The sequence below is a fragment of the Drosophila miranda genome, chromosome XR (genome assembly GCF_003369915.1).
Source record: "Drosophila miranda strain MSH22 chromosome XR, D.miranda_PacBio2.1, whole genome shotgun sequence".
In the NCBI taxonomy this organism is placed as follows: domain Eukaryota; kingdom Metazoa; phylum Arthropoda; class Insecta; order Diptera; family Drosophilidae; genus Drosophila; species Drosophila miranda.
The window spans coordinates 44269043-44284163 of record NC_046674.1 but is presented as its reverse complement, the minus strand read 5'-3'; the positions used below and the strand labels follow the sequence as shown (position 1 = coordinate 44284163).

At 42.8% G+C, this 15121-nt stretch overlaps 1 protein-coding gene across 7 annotated transcripts in view; it reads left to right on the top strand.

Annotated features, from left to right (window-relative positions):
- LOC117186171 (G1/S-specific cyclin-D2-like) overlaps window positions 1-15121 on the top strand; it is a 52591-nt gene that overhangs the window by 28880 nt on the left and 8590 nt on the right. The window contains exon 3 of one of the 7 annotated variants that reach the window (XM_033386416.1): window positions 430-456. The exons of the other annotated variants lie outside the window; for them this stretch is intronic. Coding sequence (XP_033242307.1) covers window positions 430-441 — 12 coding nt within the window. The 3' untranslated portion in view covers window positions 442-456. Of the gene's footprint in view, window positions 1-429; window positions 457-15121 lie in introns of those variants that run through there. 7 annotated transcript variants of the gene reach the window in all.

Sequence of the window (15121 nt, the reverse complement as noted above, 5' to 3'; positions counted from 1 at the left end):
TTATCAAATATTTAAAATATTAATGCGTTGACGTGCAATGGCTTTAGCATCAAGTCCTAGAAATGGCATGAGGCTCGATACGTATAATGAAAACGATATAATCGTGTTAATTCAGGATAGGGTAATAGGCTCTGCACACTGAGCCCATCCCGGGAGAATGGTGGGATTTTTTGTCAGATGTGAAACTCTGATTCACACTGCCACCATCCGTCAAAAACAGCTGATGCCAATAACAAGTGCATTAAATTTGCGCGGAAGATTTATTAATTTTTGGTTCGGCCGTGGTTCAACAGCAAAATATGCGAAAAGCCCGATAGCAGCAACAGTTCTGGTGATTTTAATCAGTCAGCAGAGCAGATACGTTCTGCAATCGCAAAATATTGTTTAGACCAAATGCAAATTATAAACTTATTTATTTTTATTTCTCAGCACTTCCAATAAGTCATACTGGAATTTTTTTTTGCGTGTTGATGAGGTCCTCGACCATCTTTTCCAGCCTCATTTCATGTTCTTCCTGTGAAGGTCCTTCTGCTCTTCGAGTCGCTCTCTGGCGATCTCTGCCATCCAAGGTTTGTCGTCTTTTTTGGTTCGCTTTGGCGGGGGCCCTTGTCGCCAGAAAAGGTGCTGGAGCTACATAATCCGTCCAGATCCAACTCAATAATGTTAGAAAAAAACTCATTATTAAACGAGGGGGAACGTTGTGAGTTGCTGCGGACACCGCAACTCTACGGTTATACCCGATACTAAGTCAGTATGGCTCTCCTCCGGCAGACGCCGCTAATATTAAACGACACGACAAAGAGTGCGTGCGAGAGAAACAAAAAAATCAGTCTGAGCGTGACGTCGGGCGCTGCGTAGCCACTGCAAATTGATTTGTTCCTATTGGCTATAAAAATGATCTGATCTGATCCAAATTCAGCAATCTGATAGATATGGTCATTATCTATGATTCTGTGTTTTTAGTTTTCTCAAATGTGCAATATTGTGGATGCAACAGATTTTCGTCCTTTGTGTGGGCGGAAGGGGGTGGGGCGAAATTTTGAGATACACGTTTTATAGTAAGATCTAACAGAAGTACGGATACCAAATTTGGTTACTCTAGCCTTAATAGTCTCTGAGATTTTTGAATATCCCCAGATTTTCGTCCTTTGCGGTGGCGGAAGGGGGTGTGGCGAAATTTTGAAACAAACTCGTCTCGGTCCGATATATTAGGAGTGTGGATACCAAATTTGGTTGCTCTAGCTTTTGTAGTCTCTGAGATCTAGGCGCTAATGTTTTACTCTAAGCAAAGCCGCCTATGCTACGTGTGTGTTAGAGAGAGACAGGGCGAGAAAAAATGAAATTGTTTTCTTGATGCTGGCTATAATAATAGTACGATCCAATTCAGATTCCGCAGTCTTAAAGATATGGTCATTCTCTACAATTCTACGTTTTTGGTTTTCTCATATCTTTAAAATTGTGGATGCCACAGATTTTCGTCCTTTGTGGGGGCGGAAGTGGGCGGGGCGAAGTTTTAAAATATTTTTTTAGCAGTGATATATCACAGAAGTCTGGATCCAAAACATCGTTGCTCTAGCTCTTATAGTCTTTGAGCACTAGGCGCTGAAGAGGACGGACAGACGGACAGACGGACGGACGGACAGACGGACAGACAGACATGGCTCAATCGACTCGGCTATTGATGCTGATCAAGAATATATATACTTTATGGGGTCGGAAACGATTCCTTTTGGACGTTACACACATCCACTTTTACCACAAATCTAATATACCCCAATACTCATTTTGAGTATCGGGTATAAATATAAATTATGCATAACATAAAGCATTTACAGAGCAGAGAAATATTTTTTCTATGTTGTCAGTCGTCTGCCATTTATTCGCCACAAACTTGCAACTTCAGCCTGGCAGACTCGGCCATGCCGCATGATTGTTGTTGTTTTTTGTTAATTTTGTCACAATCATTGTTTATGTTTTCGCAGTGAATACCATTTTTTCGTTGTGAATGACAATTATTCAGAATTGCATTTGAAAACTATCGGCTAACTATCGCACAGAAACGTGCGGATTAGGAACATCCAAAATGACCTGAAAAATAGAAAAATAATAAGTATTTTTGTAAAATATTATTAAAATATGTTTATATTTACTTTTATCCAAAGCTTAGATCAGTATCCTCGGTGGCAATTGACTTCTCCAAATAGGGACGATTTGTTATAATGGCATTACTTCGAGCGGTATTTTTGTTTTCCATTGCATTTTCTTGTAAAAAATCAAAAATCCAACAGATCCCAACAGAACGTACCATCGAATGAGGCAAAATTAGCATATCAGGTAGCTTCAGACGCCATTACACACACTTTTTTCACTGTGTAAAGCATTCACTAAAAAATATCGAATGCTATCGATAGTGACGAGCCACTATCGATGGTGTCTCGATAGTGCCATCGATAGTTCTCCACCTATAGTGTAGATGTATGTAACAGCAAGAAGTAAGCGTCTCAGACCCCATAAAGTATATATGTACATATATACATATATAGCCGAGTGGATGTGTCCATCTGTCCGCCTGTTGTTGCGGTTTGATCGAGAATCGAACTGTTTTTTCCTTGGCGTTCTCTTGGAGGCATCTGTCAATGACCACAGCGTCGGGACGCCCAGGTATCTTAGCCGGGCAGTTGCTGATAGGATGTTCCAGGGTTTCAATGGCCCAAGGTTCATCACATTTCCTAGAGCTGTCTCAGTGGATGATGCCTCGGATGCATGTACCGCAGCTAGACAGTGACCGTGGTTTTACTTACCACGGTAGTAAGTAAGTAGTGATTGAGTTTTTATTGCGTTCTTTGCATATGGGTTTCAAGATTTTGCAGGTAGTGGTACTTCTCCATGTGCTTCTCTAAACGCTAATTTTAATAGGTTGACCACATCGTATGCTCGATCCAAAAAGTTGCGCAACCCCTGCTGCTTTCTTCGTCCTGCTGCATCGGTCCGGTAGTGTGTATGACAGCCTTATCTTATTGATAACGATCATCTTGATGACGTCTGTATATATGTTAAGGTGCTGAATCTGATCCCGTCTCTTTATCCAGTCGGTGGTTCCCATAAATGAGGCTTTTTTGACATCGAGGCAAGTTTGGCGGATCATGTAGTTAGTAAAACCTATCATTTCCCTGCCAATAGAGGTATGCCCGTATCCTTGCATCGACATGTTTCCCGATGCAATTAGGCCTTGTCTGCAGAGCAGAGCCTGTCGCTGAGTTTTTCCAATAAGCTTATGGTACGTATTCCTTTCGGTAGCTTGCCACTCAAAGACCCCATGCAGCAGAGTTGTTCGCACCACCGATATGTAAATCAAGTGCATTAAAGCAGGCCCCATGTGCAGCTGAGCATCTTCTTGCATACGTAAACCGCAATGGTGCTCACCCTTTCAACTAGATTAGTTATCCATGCCAGTTTGTTGTGTAGTACTGTGCCGATGTATTTGACTTGTGTTTTTGGGGTTAGCCTAGTTTATTCAATTTTCGGGGGATCCATATTGGTACTTTGTACCGTTTTGTCCGCTTTGATGCTGAGTCCTATTGCGTCCACCCACTCACATATCTCCCTGGGATAGTCACCTCTTTGGTCACCAGAATGGTTGGAAACATTCCGTCCAGCTCAGTTGTTTTTACCTTTATACCCGCGAAGGAGTCTATGACCCAGTGAATTCTTTTAAAGGTTATCAGATCTGTTAGGGGGTGTTGTTCCTCGGGTATTATGTCCTGATGATTTTTGGCATTTGTAACCTGGGTGCATCCTGGGAAGGGAGCTTGCGTTATTGCTGTTAGGGCTTCTTCACTGCCCCCTGCCCACTGTCCGTCATCTAGCTTGAGCCATTTCATATACTTTCGCGATGTTGGAGCAGAAGTGAATCCACAAGTTTCGTTGGGCCTTACGTATTTCCTTCTTGTAGTTCCTGAGTATGGTTCTGTATTTCTCGTTGTCGATCTTAAAGAATTCCTTGAGTTCGTTTTCTTACAGAGAATGATCCCGGTTCCACCAGAGTGGCTTGGTCCTCTTTTTTGTGGTTGGGCAAGATGCGTGGTAGGCATCCAGTAATAGGATAGGGACTTCTCTATATCCTCTGCGAACTTCACAGAGCTTGGCTTCGCGAGATTCGAAGTAACCGTCGTTTAAAAATTTTCCCAGTTTGTATTCCGGGGGATTCTATAGACCTTTATCTTCGGAGTGTGTTTAGGTTTTCTCTTGAACTGAATGTACTTATGATCTGAGAAGTATGGTCTTTCCAAGACTCTTCAGCCAGAAATCTATGTCTATGTAAGAATAGTATAAAGTCTAAAAGTGACTCAACTCTGTTATTGATGTGTGACCTTTTCAAAAGCTCTGGTGGGCATTGGAGTCCGTACCAAAAAGAAGTGGCTGATCTTTACAGCCGGTCTTTGCCGCCAGACTCCTTAGCTTTTGAGGTGTTTCGGGCCTGTCGTGTGCCATGTAGCTGGAAGATACCAGAAAGCGCTTTTCCTTACTATCCAGTATCACTACTGTCAGATAATCCGTTCTGTAATGAGACAGGAGGTAAGCATGGATTCTCTTTCGCACGAGTACGACGGATCTGATCTTTCTTATCGATGTTGAGTGGAATGAGTTTTGGTAAGAGGATTTCAGTCCGCTCACTGTATTTCCTAACGCAATCCATGGTTTCAGGACCTTGACCTATGGCTATGAGGAGCTGTGGCGTGTGCGCATCTTTATCTTCGTGGGGGCGCTTTTTAAGCCGTATGGAGAAACTGCTTACGCCCCACGCTCTCTTATCCAATTAAGGGTATAGCAGGTTCCCGGCTCCTTGCTGATCTGGAGTATCACATGCTGGCCTCCCTCGTTGGGTAATGGGCTATCAGCATGAAAAATTTTATAGTTTGCTGTTGGCACATCTGTGTTCTGCCTTTGCAAAATGTTCAGTGCTCGCCCTCCTTGTTACAGTCAGCACAACATTTATTCGGACACTCGTCTATGTCAACTTTCTTTATAAATAACTTGAAGAGTATTTAAGTTTGACAAAATTTTTTTATTTCGTTATGAACATGGATATTACTACTACTAATTTTAAATCTAAAAACAAAAAAACCTTCTTTGGCATATAAAAAAAAATTAAAAGTATCAAAAAGGCCACTTTTTTACGCACAACAATTATTCGGTCACTTTTTATTTTGTACGAAAAAAACTTATTGTCCCACATTTTTTCTGATTTCAATATTTGGTGGGGCCGCCCTTAGCTTCAATAACAGCTTTTAGACGTCGGGGCATACTTTTTACCAAATGATTGGTTTCATTTGGATTAATTTTCTCCCATTCCGTCATCAGAGCCGTTTTAAGGGTTTCCTTGGAGGAAATTTTATGTTTCCTAATTTTTTTTTCTAGCAAATCCCAAACATGCTCTATGGGGTTCAGATCTGGTGACTGCGGCGGCGTTTTTAACTGCTTGCACTGATACAACAGCCATTCTTGAACCAAATACGAGGTATGTTTGGGTTCATTGTCTTGTTGAAACAAGAAATTCTTCGCTTCAAGACCCAATTTTTCGAGGTTTTTCTCTTTCATGGCTTGATTCTCCTTTCTCCATACATTGGATGGTCCATCATGTCCGAATATATTATATTTAGACTCGTCACTAAATATAACATTCTCCCAAAAAGAATCTGGCTTATTTAAGTGAAGTTTGGCGAACTCGAATCTTTTTTTTTTCACATCGGAAATGAAGTGAAGCATGACGGTGGAAATGTAATGGTTTGGGGGTGTAAGGAATGTGCCGAAAAGAAACTGCACACTTTGTTTTTCTTATAACTTCGATGTTTTCGTTCCGATTTCAATTTTAATTTTTTTTTTAATTTTAGAGAAAAACATTAACTTTCAATTTTGTTAATAAATTTAAAAAAATGTCTATCCTCTTATTTTTGATCGAATTTTTTGCTTAACACCGCTCATTAAGTTCTGCACACACTCTTTGGTAATCCTACGGGTCGCACGCATCCAGTTTTTTTTCATATCTTCCATGTTTTCGGAGAGACTACCATTCTTCTTTAAATTTCTTTTAACTAATGCCCAATATCGCTCAATTGGCCGGAGCTCTGGGCAATTTGGTGGGTACTCCTCTTTTGACACGAAATTGATGCCTTTTGAGTCAAGTAGCGCTAAAGTTGAGCGGGCATTGTGCGCGGACGCCAGATCTGGCCAAAATATTCTTGACACATTGTGTTTTTCATAAAAAGGTATAAGACGCTTTTTCAAACACTCCTTCATGTACACATCGGCGTTGATTGTCCCTTTTGTGAAAAAAGCACTGGTTCTTAGGCCACAGGTGCAAATGGCCTGCCATATTAGCAGTTTCTCCCCAGGTTTATCGACTTGAATTGTTGACACCGACTCGTCAACAGTTCCACCTTTAACTTTTGTATAAAACTGAGGGCCGGGTAAAGTTTTCGAGTCCAATTTGACATAAGTTTCGTCGTCCATAATAACGCATTGAACTGCATCATTGAGCAAGCGATCATTAAGCTTTCGCACTCTCGTTTTGCCGACTTCTACTTGTCGCGACTTTTTTTCGGAACTTTTTGTTTTTTGTATGTCTTTAAATTATGGCGTTGCTTTATTCTTTGAACCATACTCATACTTGTTTGCGCTTTTTTTTGCCAATTCTCGAACGGACATCGTGTTATGTTTGTGGATTAAGGCTAATACTTTTTCATCAATATTTTGATCCCTTGGACCCTTTTTTCTCCCAGTTTTTGGTAGATCTTTTAAAGAACATGTCTCTCCAAACTTAATTATAATATTTTTAACACTATTAACACTAACTTTGTAGCGTTTAGCTAATTGTCTGTAAGACACACCTTTTTCTGTGCAATAATTGTGCACAATTTTTTTGCGAACTTCCTCTTCAATTCGAGGCATCGTTGAAACTGATAAGCGAATAGTGAAAAAGGAACATGCAAACAACGCAGAATTTCTCGAGCTTTCTAACGGTGCATCGAACGGCATGATCGAAAGCTCGCACTGACGATTGTAAGTGTGCAGTTTCTTTTCGGCACATTCCTCATAGCAGCAGCTGTCCGAATAATTGTTGTGCGTAAAAAAGTGGCCTTTTTGATATTTTTAATTTTTTTTTATATGCCAAAGAAGGTTTTTTTGTTTTTAGATTTAAAATGAGTAGTAGTAATATCCATGTTCATAATGAAATAAAAAAACGTCAAACTTAAATACTTTTCAAGTTATTTATAAAGAAAGTTGACATCCGAATAAATGTTGTGCTGACTGTATATTTCTACTACCTCTTGATTGGACCCCTCCCACTCAGCTTCCAACTGAGGCACCTTCTGCATCTGCCACTGCTGCGTTGGGTCGTCATTGCGCTTAAGGATTATTACATGGGTTGGGTTTGTCCATCATTCGCGATAATACGGGCTGCACGTGAACTACCTTCCATTACTCTGCCATTATCTTCCCATTGTCGTCGCTCGTTTTTCTTGCCAGAATGCCTTTAACAGCACTCTCGCTCGAGCGTTGCCTTTTGGTGGCCAGCATCCCCTCCACCTTGTTGGCGAATCCGCCTTTCGCCGCCTGCATCTGGGGCAACTGCGCGTAGTATCTACGACCCTCCTCCACCCGTTGCTTAGCTCAGGCTAGCTTGAATTTCTTCTCCTGGGAGATAACCTCCTTGCCTTGGAGCCGGCTCAGTAATTTGAGGGCCGCCTTGTATTGGGCTTTCGCCTTCATCCCCTCCCTAGAACTCTTCGGCCCTTCCCTACGCAGGAGGCAGCTAACTAGTTCAGGCGACTGTCTTTTTATGATTTTTTTTATTATTCTCCAGGTCCGAGTTTGTCTCGACAACAGCACCCGCGCGGCCCACCGGTGGTAGCAGCCACTCTTTCCTCTGATGTTTGGGTTGACATCCCAACCCGGGTTTTATCTTCCGTCTGCTCTATATTTGACCCGAAGGTCCATACGTAGAACCACCCCCTGGCGTTTTATTCCTACCCGGCAGGCACCTGTGGCCATGGCCCTAGTTCAATTTCACCGACTTCTGGCCTTATCGATCGTGACGTTCTGCAAGTGCAGGTTTACTTCAAATATTCGTTCATCGTTCGTTGTCTTTCGTAGTGACCAGACGTCTTTTTGTTTTGAGCTCCGCTTCTTTTCCTTTTATTTTGCAAGTACAGCTGGTTTTTTTACAAAACAGCCATGTCTGTCTGTCCGTCCGTCCGTCTGTCCGTCTGTCCGTCCCCTTCATCGCCTAGTGCTCAAAGACTATAAGAGCTAGAGCAACGATGTTTTGGATCCAGACTTCTGTAATATGTCACTGCTACAAAAATATTTCAAAACTTCGCCCCGCCCACTTCCGCCCCCACAAAGGACGAAAATCTGTGGCATCCACATTTTTAAAGATACGATAAATCCAAAAATACGCAGAATCGTAGAGAATGACTATATGTTCTAGAGTGTAAAATCTCAACCAGATCGTATAATTATTATAGCCAGAATCAAGAAAACAATTTCATTCTTTCTCGCTCTGTCTCTCTCTAACACACAGGTTTCATGGTCGGTTTTGCCAATTGCAAAATATGAGTTCAAGGATCTCAGAACCTATAAGATCCAGAGCATCCAAATTTGGTATCCACACTCCTGTGATATCGGACCTTGACCGTTTCGTGTCCAAATTTCGCCACACCCCCTTCCGCCCCCGCAAAGGACGAAAATCTGGGGCATCCACAAATCTCAGAGACTATTAAGGCTAGAGTAACCAAATTTGGTATCCGCACTTCTGTTAGATCTCACTATAAAACGTATATCTCAGAATTTCGCCCCACCCCCTTCCAACCCCACAAAGGACGAAAATCTGTTGCATCCACAATATTGCACATTTGAGAAAACTAAAAACGCAGAATCATAGATAATGACCATATCTATCAGATTGCTGAATCTGGATCAGATCGGATCATTTTTGTAGCCAAAAGCAAGAAATCAATTTGCAGTGGCCACGCAGCGCCCGACGTCACGCTCAGACTGATTTTCTGTCTCTCTCGCACGCACTCTTTGTCGTGTGGTTCAATATTAGCGGCGTCTGCCGCAGGAGAGCCATACTGACTTAGTATCGGGTATAACTGTAGAGTTGCGGTGTACGCAGCAACTCACAACGTTCCCCCTCGTTTTTTGATATTAATTCTGTGCGTTGGTTAATCGTGTGTTTGTGTGTTGCTTTCTGTAAGTACCCTCTCTATCACTCTCTATCACTCAATTTGACACCAGCTGCTTTGCCAAGTTTTGGCCGGAGCACTTGGTGGTGAAGCAGTTTAAGGCTATGAAGAACGATAGGCCCCCCATAAATCTCCCAAATCAGCCCAACGTGCCATCCACATCTTCCCATCCTACTTCTTTAACCCATTCAAAAAACTAACTTCCCTCTTATTAATTTACCAATGGTTTACGCAGTAAGCTCGAAATCCTTTTTCGAGATATTTTTGCATTTGCATCTCTTGTTGTTGTGTTTACGAAGACCTGGCTGAAAACGGACATTCTTAGTTAAGAAGTGTTGTCTCGTCGGTACACAACTTTTAGAAAGGATCGTTCGTCTCCACGTGCAGGAGGGGCTCTGATTTCACTGGACTCTCACTTCATGTCTGAGCACTTCACAGTCCAAGTTCAACAGGGAATGGAATTCCTGTATGTAAAACTGATTCTTCCCGCTTTCGCAAAATTCATTACTTGCTCGTTTATTCCACCTTTTTCGGATATCCCTATTTATGAGCAGCACTTGTCCGCTTTAACCGCTGTTTCTTCCTCGCTATCAGATAGAGATCATATGATAGTTCTTGGTGACTTCAACTTGCCAGGAACTGTTTGGTCTTCGGTAAACTAGTCTAGTAACCTAGTGCCCATGTCACGACATGACTTTGTTGACGGCTTGCTTGACCTGTCCCTGTCTCAAGTCAACCATGTGAAAAATTCCTTGTGTCGATTGCTTGATCTGTGCTTTGTATCGGATCCGACCATAGTATTGATAACCCGAGCCCTTCCGCTCACTATACCTGAAGACGCCTACCATCCTACTATCGAAGTGTCGCTAGATATAGGACTAACTGTATTGGATCGGTCGAGTAGGCTAGCCGGACGTGTCCGCCGCTTTCGTAAAGCCGAGTGTGCGAAGCTTATTAACCTCATTATTATTCATTATTAACCTCAAAAGGGCCTTGGCTTACCAAAGAATTATCCAGTCCAAAAACTTAAAATCAAGACTTTATACAAAAATTCAAGAAGTTGGTTCTGCTACTTCTCACTCTCGCTATGTAATAACTCGGTCAAACTTTTCAGTTCTTAATGCTCAATTCTATAAGAACTACTTATCTCGATGCAGGATGAGTTTCTCAGGACCCCAAACAGCTTTACTGCTTCGTAAACAGTAAGCGTAGAACGTCCGCACACCCTCGCTATAATTTCGTAATACGTCGGCAAATAATGATCAGGCAATTGCCGATCTTTTTGTCCAATTTTTCCAAACCACCTATTCTGAGGAAAGCCACTCTGGTCATCCGTACCCATACGGTTTACCGAGGTCGAATGGCATTTTCAGTCCCTTGTTAAGTGAATGTTCTTTACTTCATGATCGTTGACTAGTTAAGCCGGTGTTTTCACCGGGTCCAGACGGGGTTTCAGGTAGTGTACTCAGGTACTGCGCCGAGGCTCTGTGTGGACCCTTGCTTAAACTATTCAGCCTGTCCATCGATTCTTCTTGCTTCCCCGCGATCTGGAAGGAATCGTTTATAATTCCTCTCCATAAAGAAGGTAGCAAGTCTGACGCATAAAATTATAGAGGTATAGCAAAGTTATCCGCTATTCCCAAAATGTTTGAGAAGGTATTAACTCCGCACTTGCAACATCTCTGCAAGTCACTTATATCTCCAACTCAGCACGGATTTATAAGGCGGCGATCAACCACCACGAACCTGTTAGAGTTTACCTCTTTCATTATTAAAGGCTTTCAAGGTAACTTACAGACGGATGTTATTTACACCGACTTTAGTAAAGCATTCGACTCTGTAAACCATTCCCTTTTAGCGCATAAACTTGAACTTTTAGGGTTTCCGCCCAACCTCCTGAGATGGATTTCTAGCTATCTTTGTTCCAGGTCTCAAAGAGTCCTCTTCAAAAACTCCCTCTCTTTACCAATAAAGGTTTCTTCGGGAGTACCACAGGGCAGCCATCTAGGCCCCTTACTCTTCACACTCTTTATTAATGACCTGCCTTCGGTATTAACATACTCTCGAGTACTTATGTATGCGGATGATGTTAAACTCTGTGTCCAGTATAAGTACATTTCATTTCATTCTCGCTTGCAATCCGATCTCAATAACTTTCAGTCATGGTGTTGTGCAAACTTGTTACACCTTAATGCCTGGAAATGCAAAGTTATGACATTTCATCGTTTTAGCCCCTTGTTGGCTCCCTATACCCTATGTGGTGGTTCTCCTGAGAGAATTACCCTGGTGGATGATCTTGGTGTTATGTTAGACCCCAAGTTAAAGTTTTCCGAACACATTTCTACCATGGTAAATAAGGCCATGGGCGTGCTTGGGTTTATAAAGAGGTGGTCAAAGGAATTTGACGACCCCTATATAACAAAGACTCTCTATACCTCGCTTGTTCGTCCGATCTTAGAATACGGCTCCTGTGTATGGTGCCCTCAGTACAAAGTACACCAGGACCGTATAGAATCAGTACAGAAAAACTTTTTACTCTTTGCTCTGCGGGGCCTAAACTGGGATGCGGGTGTAAGACTCCCATCTTACTCTAGTAGACTACTATTAGTAAACCTCCCATCCTTAGTTAACCGTAGAAAAATGCTTGGTGTGATATTTATGCACAACTTGATCAGGGGTGACATAGACAGCCCTGATCTGTTGAGCCGCATAAACATCACGGTTCCTATTAGACTTACTAAAAATGTTATACCGTTGTTCCTTTCACTTTGTAGATCGAATTATTCCTTGCATGAACCGTTTAGGGTCTTATGCTCGGATTATAATTCCCTCTACCATATTATATCCAACACTAATTCTCTTCCTCTTATTAAATTATTAATCCTTACACACCTTTCTATTAATTAGTAACTGTAGTGGTATTTGTATTTTGATTGCATGCTTAGTTTCTTAGTAAGTTTAGTGCTAATTTTCCTCGAATGTTAGTCTAATAACTATCTTTCTTGCATGTTCGCGTTTGGTTCGGCTACGCACCTCGCGTAATGCGGCAGCGCCCCTCGGTCAGTTGGGCGGGAGGAGGGCTGCGTTTTGCCTGGGATCCGCGCATAACAGCCTTCTGCTGGTGTCACACGGGCCACATGACAGTGCAGTAATTGCATCGCCTCTTGTAAGATGCAGTCATTGCATGTCAACGTCCATAACCAATTTCGAGAGTGAGAATCCTGCACGTGGCCAATGGGATCGCTATGTCCCCTCTCCGATTGTAGAGGTAGTACGTTGCCTGGCCAGTTTGTCGGCAGCATCGTTCTTATCGATGTCCCTGTTATAATATTTAATGATTGTAATTTGACCATATATGTTTAAAATATTTATAAAAAACCATTAACAAAGAAAACTGCGATATGGGGAATAATTTTGGGCTATTTAAATAGGACATGCAATTTAAACAAATGGTTTGATTCAAAGCTTTAACCAAGGTGGAAAGATAAAAAATTGAACCATACACGGGAGCCAGCAGGGTAAAGCTTAATTTGTAAGTAATGAATCAAAATATGAAAAAAACATAAAAGACCGCACAAAAAGTGTACTTTATAATGCGTAAAGACGATTTACAGTCATGGAAAAAATAATAGAAACGGAAATTTTTGTGGTACTTTTAAAAACTTTCTTTAGTGAATAATTATATCCGATACTCAGAATGAGTATAGAATTTTATTAGATTTGTGGTGAAAATGGATGAGTGTAGTAACGTCCAAAAGGAAGCGTTTCCGACCCCATGATGTATATGTACATATATATACTTGAGCAGCATCAATAGCCGAGTCGATTGAGCCATGTCTGTCTGTCCGTCCGTCAGTTCCTATGAGCGCCTAGGGCTTAGAGACTATTAGAGCTAGACCAACCAAATATTGTATCCACACTTCTGTTGGAAATTTCGAAAATATTTTTTTTAATTAACTCTATTCCTTTAACTCTATTCCTTAAACTATTCTTATACTAAAAAGGCAAGATTTATTGAGCGCCTGCAGGCGTCAGTAGATAGTCTTCGAAGACCACCTGTCGCCTCCCATGAAATCTCCTCTATGAGTGGGACTCAGGAAGAATAGCGCCGGAAGAATGTCCTGAGTATCGAGTCAGAAATTAAGACGGTTTACTTGGCTTCTCAGTCTGTGATGTTGCTCGTGACCCATGTATGTTGAATAGATCCTCAGTGAGCTCTCCTGGCCTTCGAGGTTCACTGATGTTTGGTCTTCATTGCTGAAATTTGGGAGCATAAGTAAGTGCAAGAATGCAAGTACGTGTTTTACCTGTGGTGGCATCTACGTGTGGCCTATAGTCTTGAGTCCTCAAACCGGAGACCAGGGATCATGGCTTTCTTTACAGGTGTGCCAGTGCCATAACTGAGATTTCCTTCTACCATTGTCTTATCGGCATCGATCAATCTCCGACACCTGGCTATGTCGCTTTTGTCAGACACGTAGCCGTCCAGGATATCGTCTGCCACCACTGATGCTACGTCCGATATGGTGGACGATTGATTTCCCCCTTCGGGGCGGGATAGGGGAATAGGGGTGAAACAACAGATACCTATTGTTACCTTTTTCTAGCCATAGCCCGTCTATCCGATAACATCTAACGACTTTTCGTTTATGACGAGGATCAACTGGTGCCTCTCTTCGGAATCTTCTCCGGCTCCGCAGGCTTTGCCAAAACGCATCCTCTAGGTCTCGCTTTGCTGGGAACATCTTCCCATTTTACGACCTTTAATTAAGCTCGGGGTAGATTTCCGGGGGTAGCGCAGCCAACGACTTCGTGTAGTGGGCCGCCGCACGAGTTTCTTGGCATGTGATGACTTTCACTCTGCCTTACTGCCACTCGGCGTCCCCACATTTAGGCGGTGCCCGCGCTCTCCTCCAACTCCTGCAGAAAGCTGTCCTTGAGCTCGTTCTCCGACTAGTGCAATTTGTCGCGACGGAGCCGACCGTCAGTGCCGCCCCTAGGTTAGGTAAGGTTTAGGCGGTAGCCTGAGGGGGAGCGATGAAACCCCCCCAAGCTCACTTGGACCTGTAACAAGGTCCGTTGTGAATCCGTATGGGCGTGTGCCCCTTCTCAATGCCTAAAACCGTGGAGAGCAAACTGTTGCAAATTAAGAGCAGTCCCATCCGGAGGCTTGTATAAATTTAGACAAGGTCCCAGGTTTGATTTCGAAAAGGTCCGAAATGTCTGTGAGGAAAGGGGCCCCGAGAAACCGAAGACGGCGATTTCCAAGGGCCGGGCAATGACAGAAGAAGTGGGAGATCGATTCCTCCTCTTCCTCGTCGCGACAACTCCTGCAGGAGTCATTGTGAGGGTTTGACAGCCTAGAGGCGTGAGTGCCTATCTGCCAGTGTCCCGTGATTGCTTGGATAACTGCAAAGCATTGTACTCTACTGAGCCTCTATGGCTCCGCCCAGCGCTTTTTCGATCGATGAGGCCATATCGATCTCGACACTTTACAGGAGATAGTTTGCTGCCATCTCCCGTTCGCCTTTTGCTCGAATATTTCGTGCGTAAGAAGCCTACACGTAGCCAAAAGCACCGCTACCTGCTCCCTCTCTAATAAGAGAGGATTTGTAGTGCCCTGCATGGCTAGCTCGTCGGCGGCATCATACCCCACGATGTCCCTATTTCCGGGGACCCATGTAAGGAAGATATCTAGCTGCTCTGCGATCTCGTGCAGAGTCCTATGGCAGTCATTTACAGTCGCTGAGCTCGACGATATTGAGCCTAAAGCTTTAATAGCTGCTTGGCTGTCCGAGAAAACGCACACTAAGTGCGTGTCTAGAAGTAGTTTGGAGACGATGGAAATGGCCTCCTTGATGGCTACAACCTCC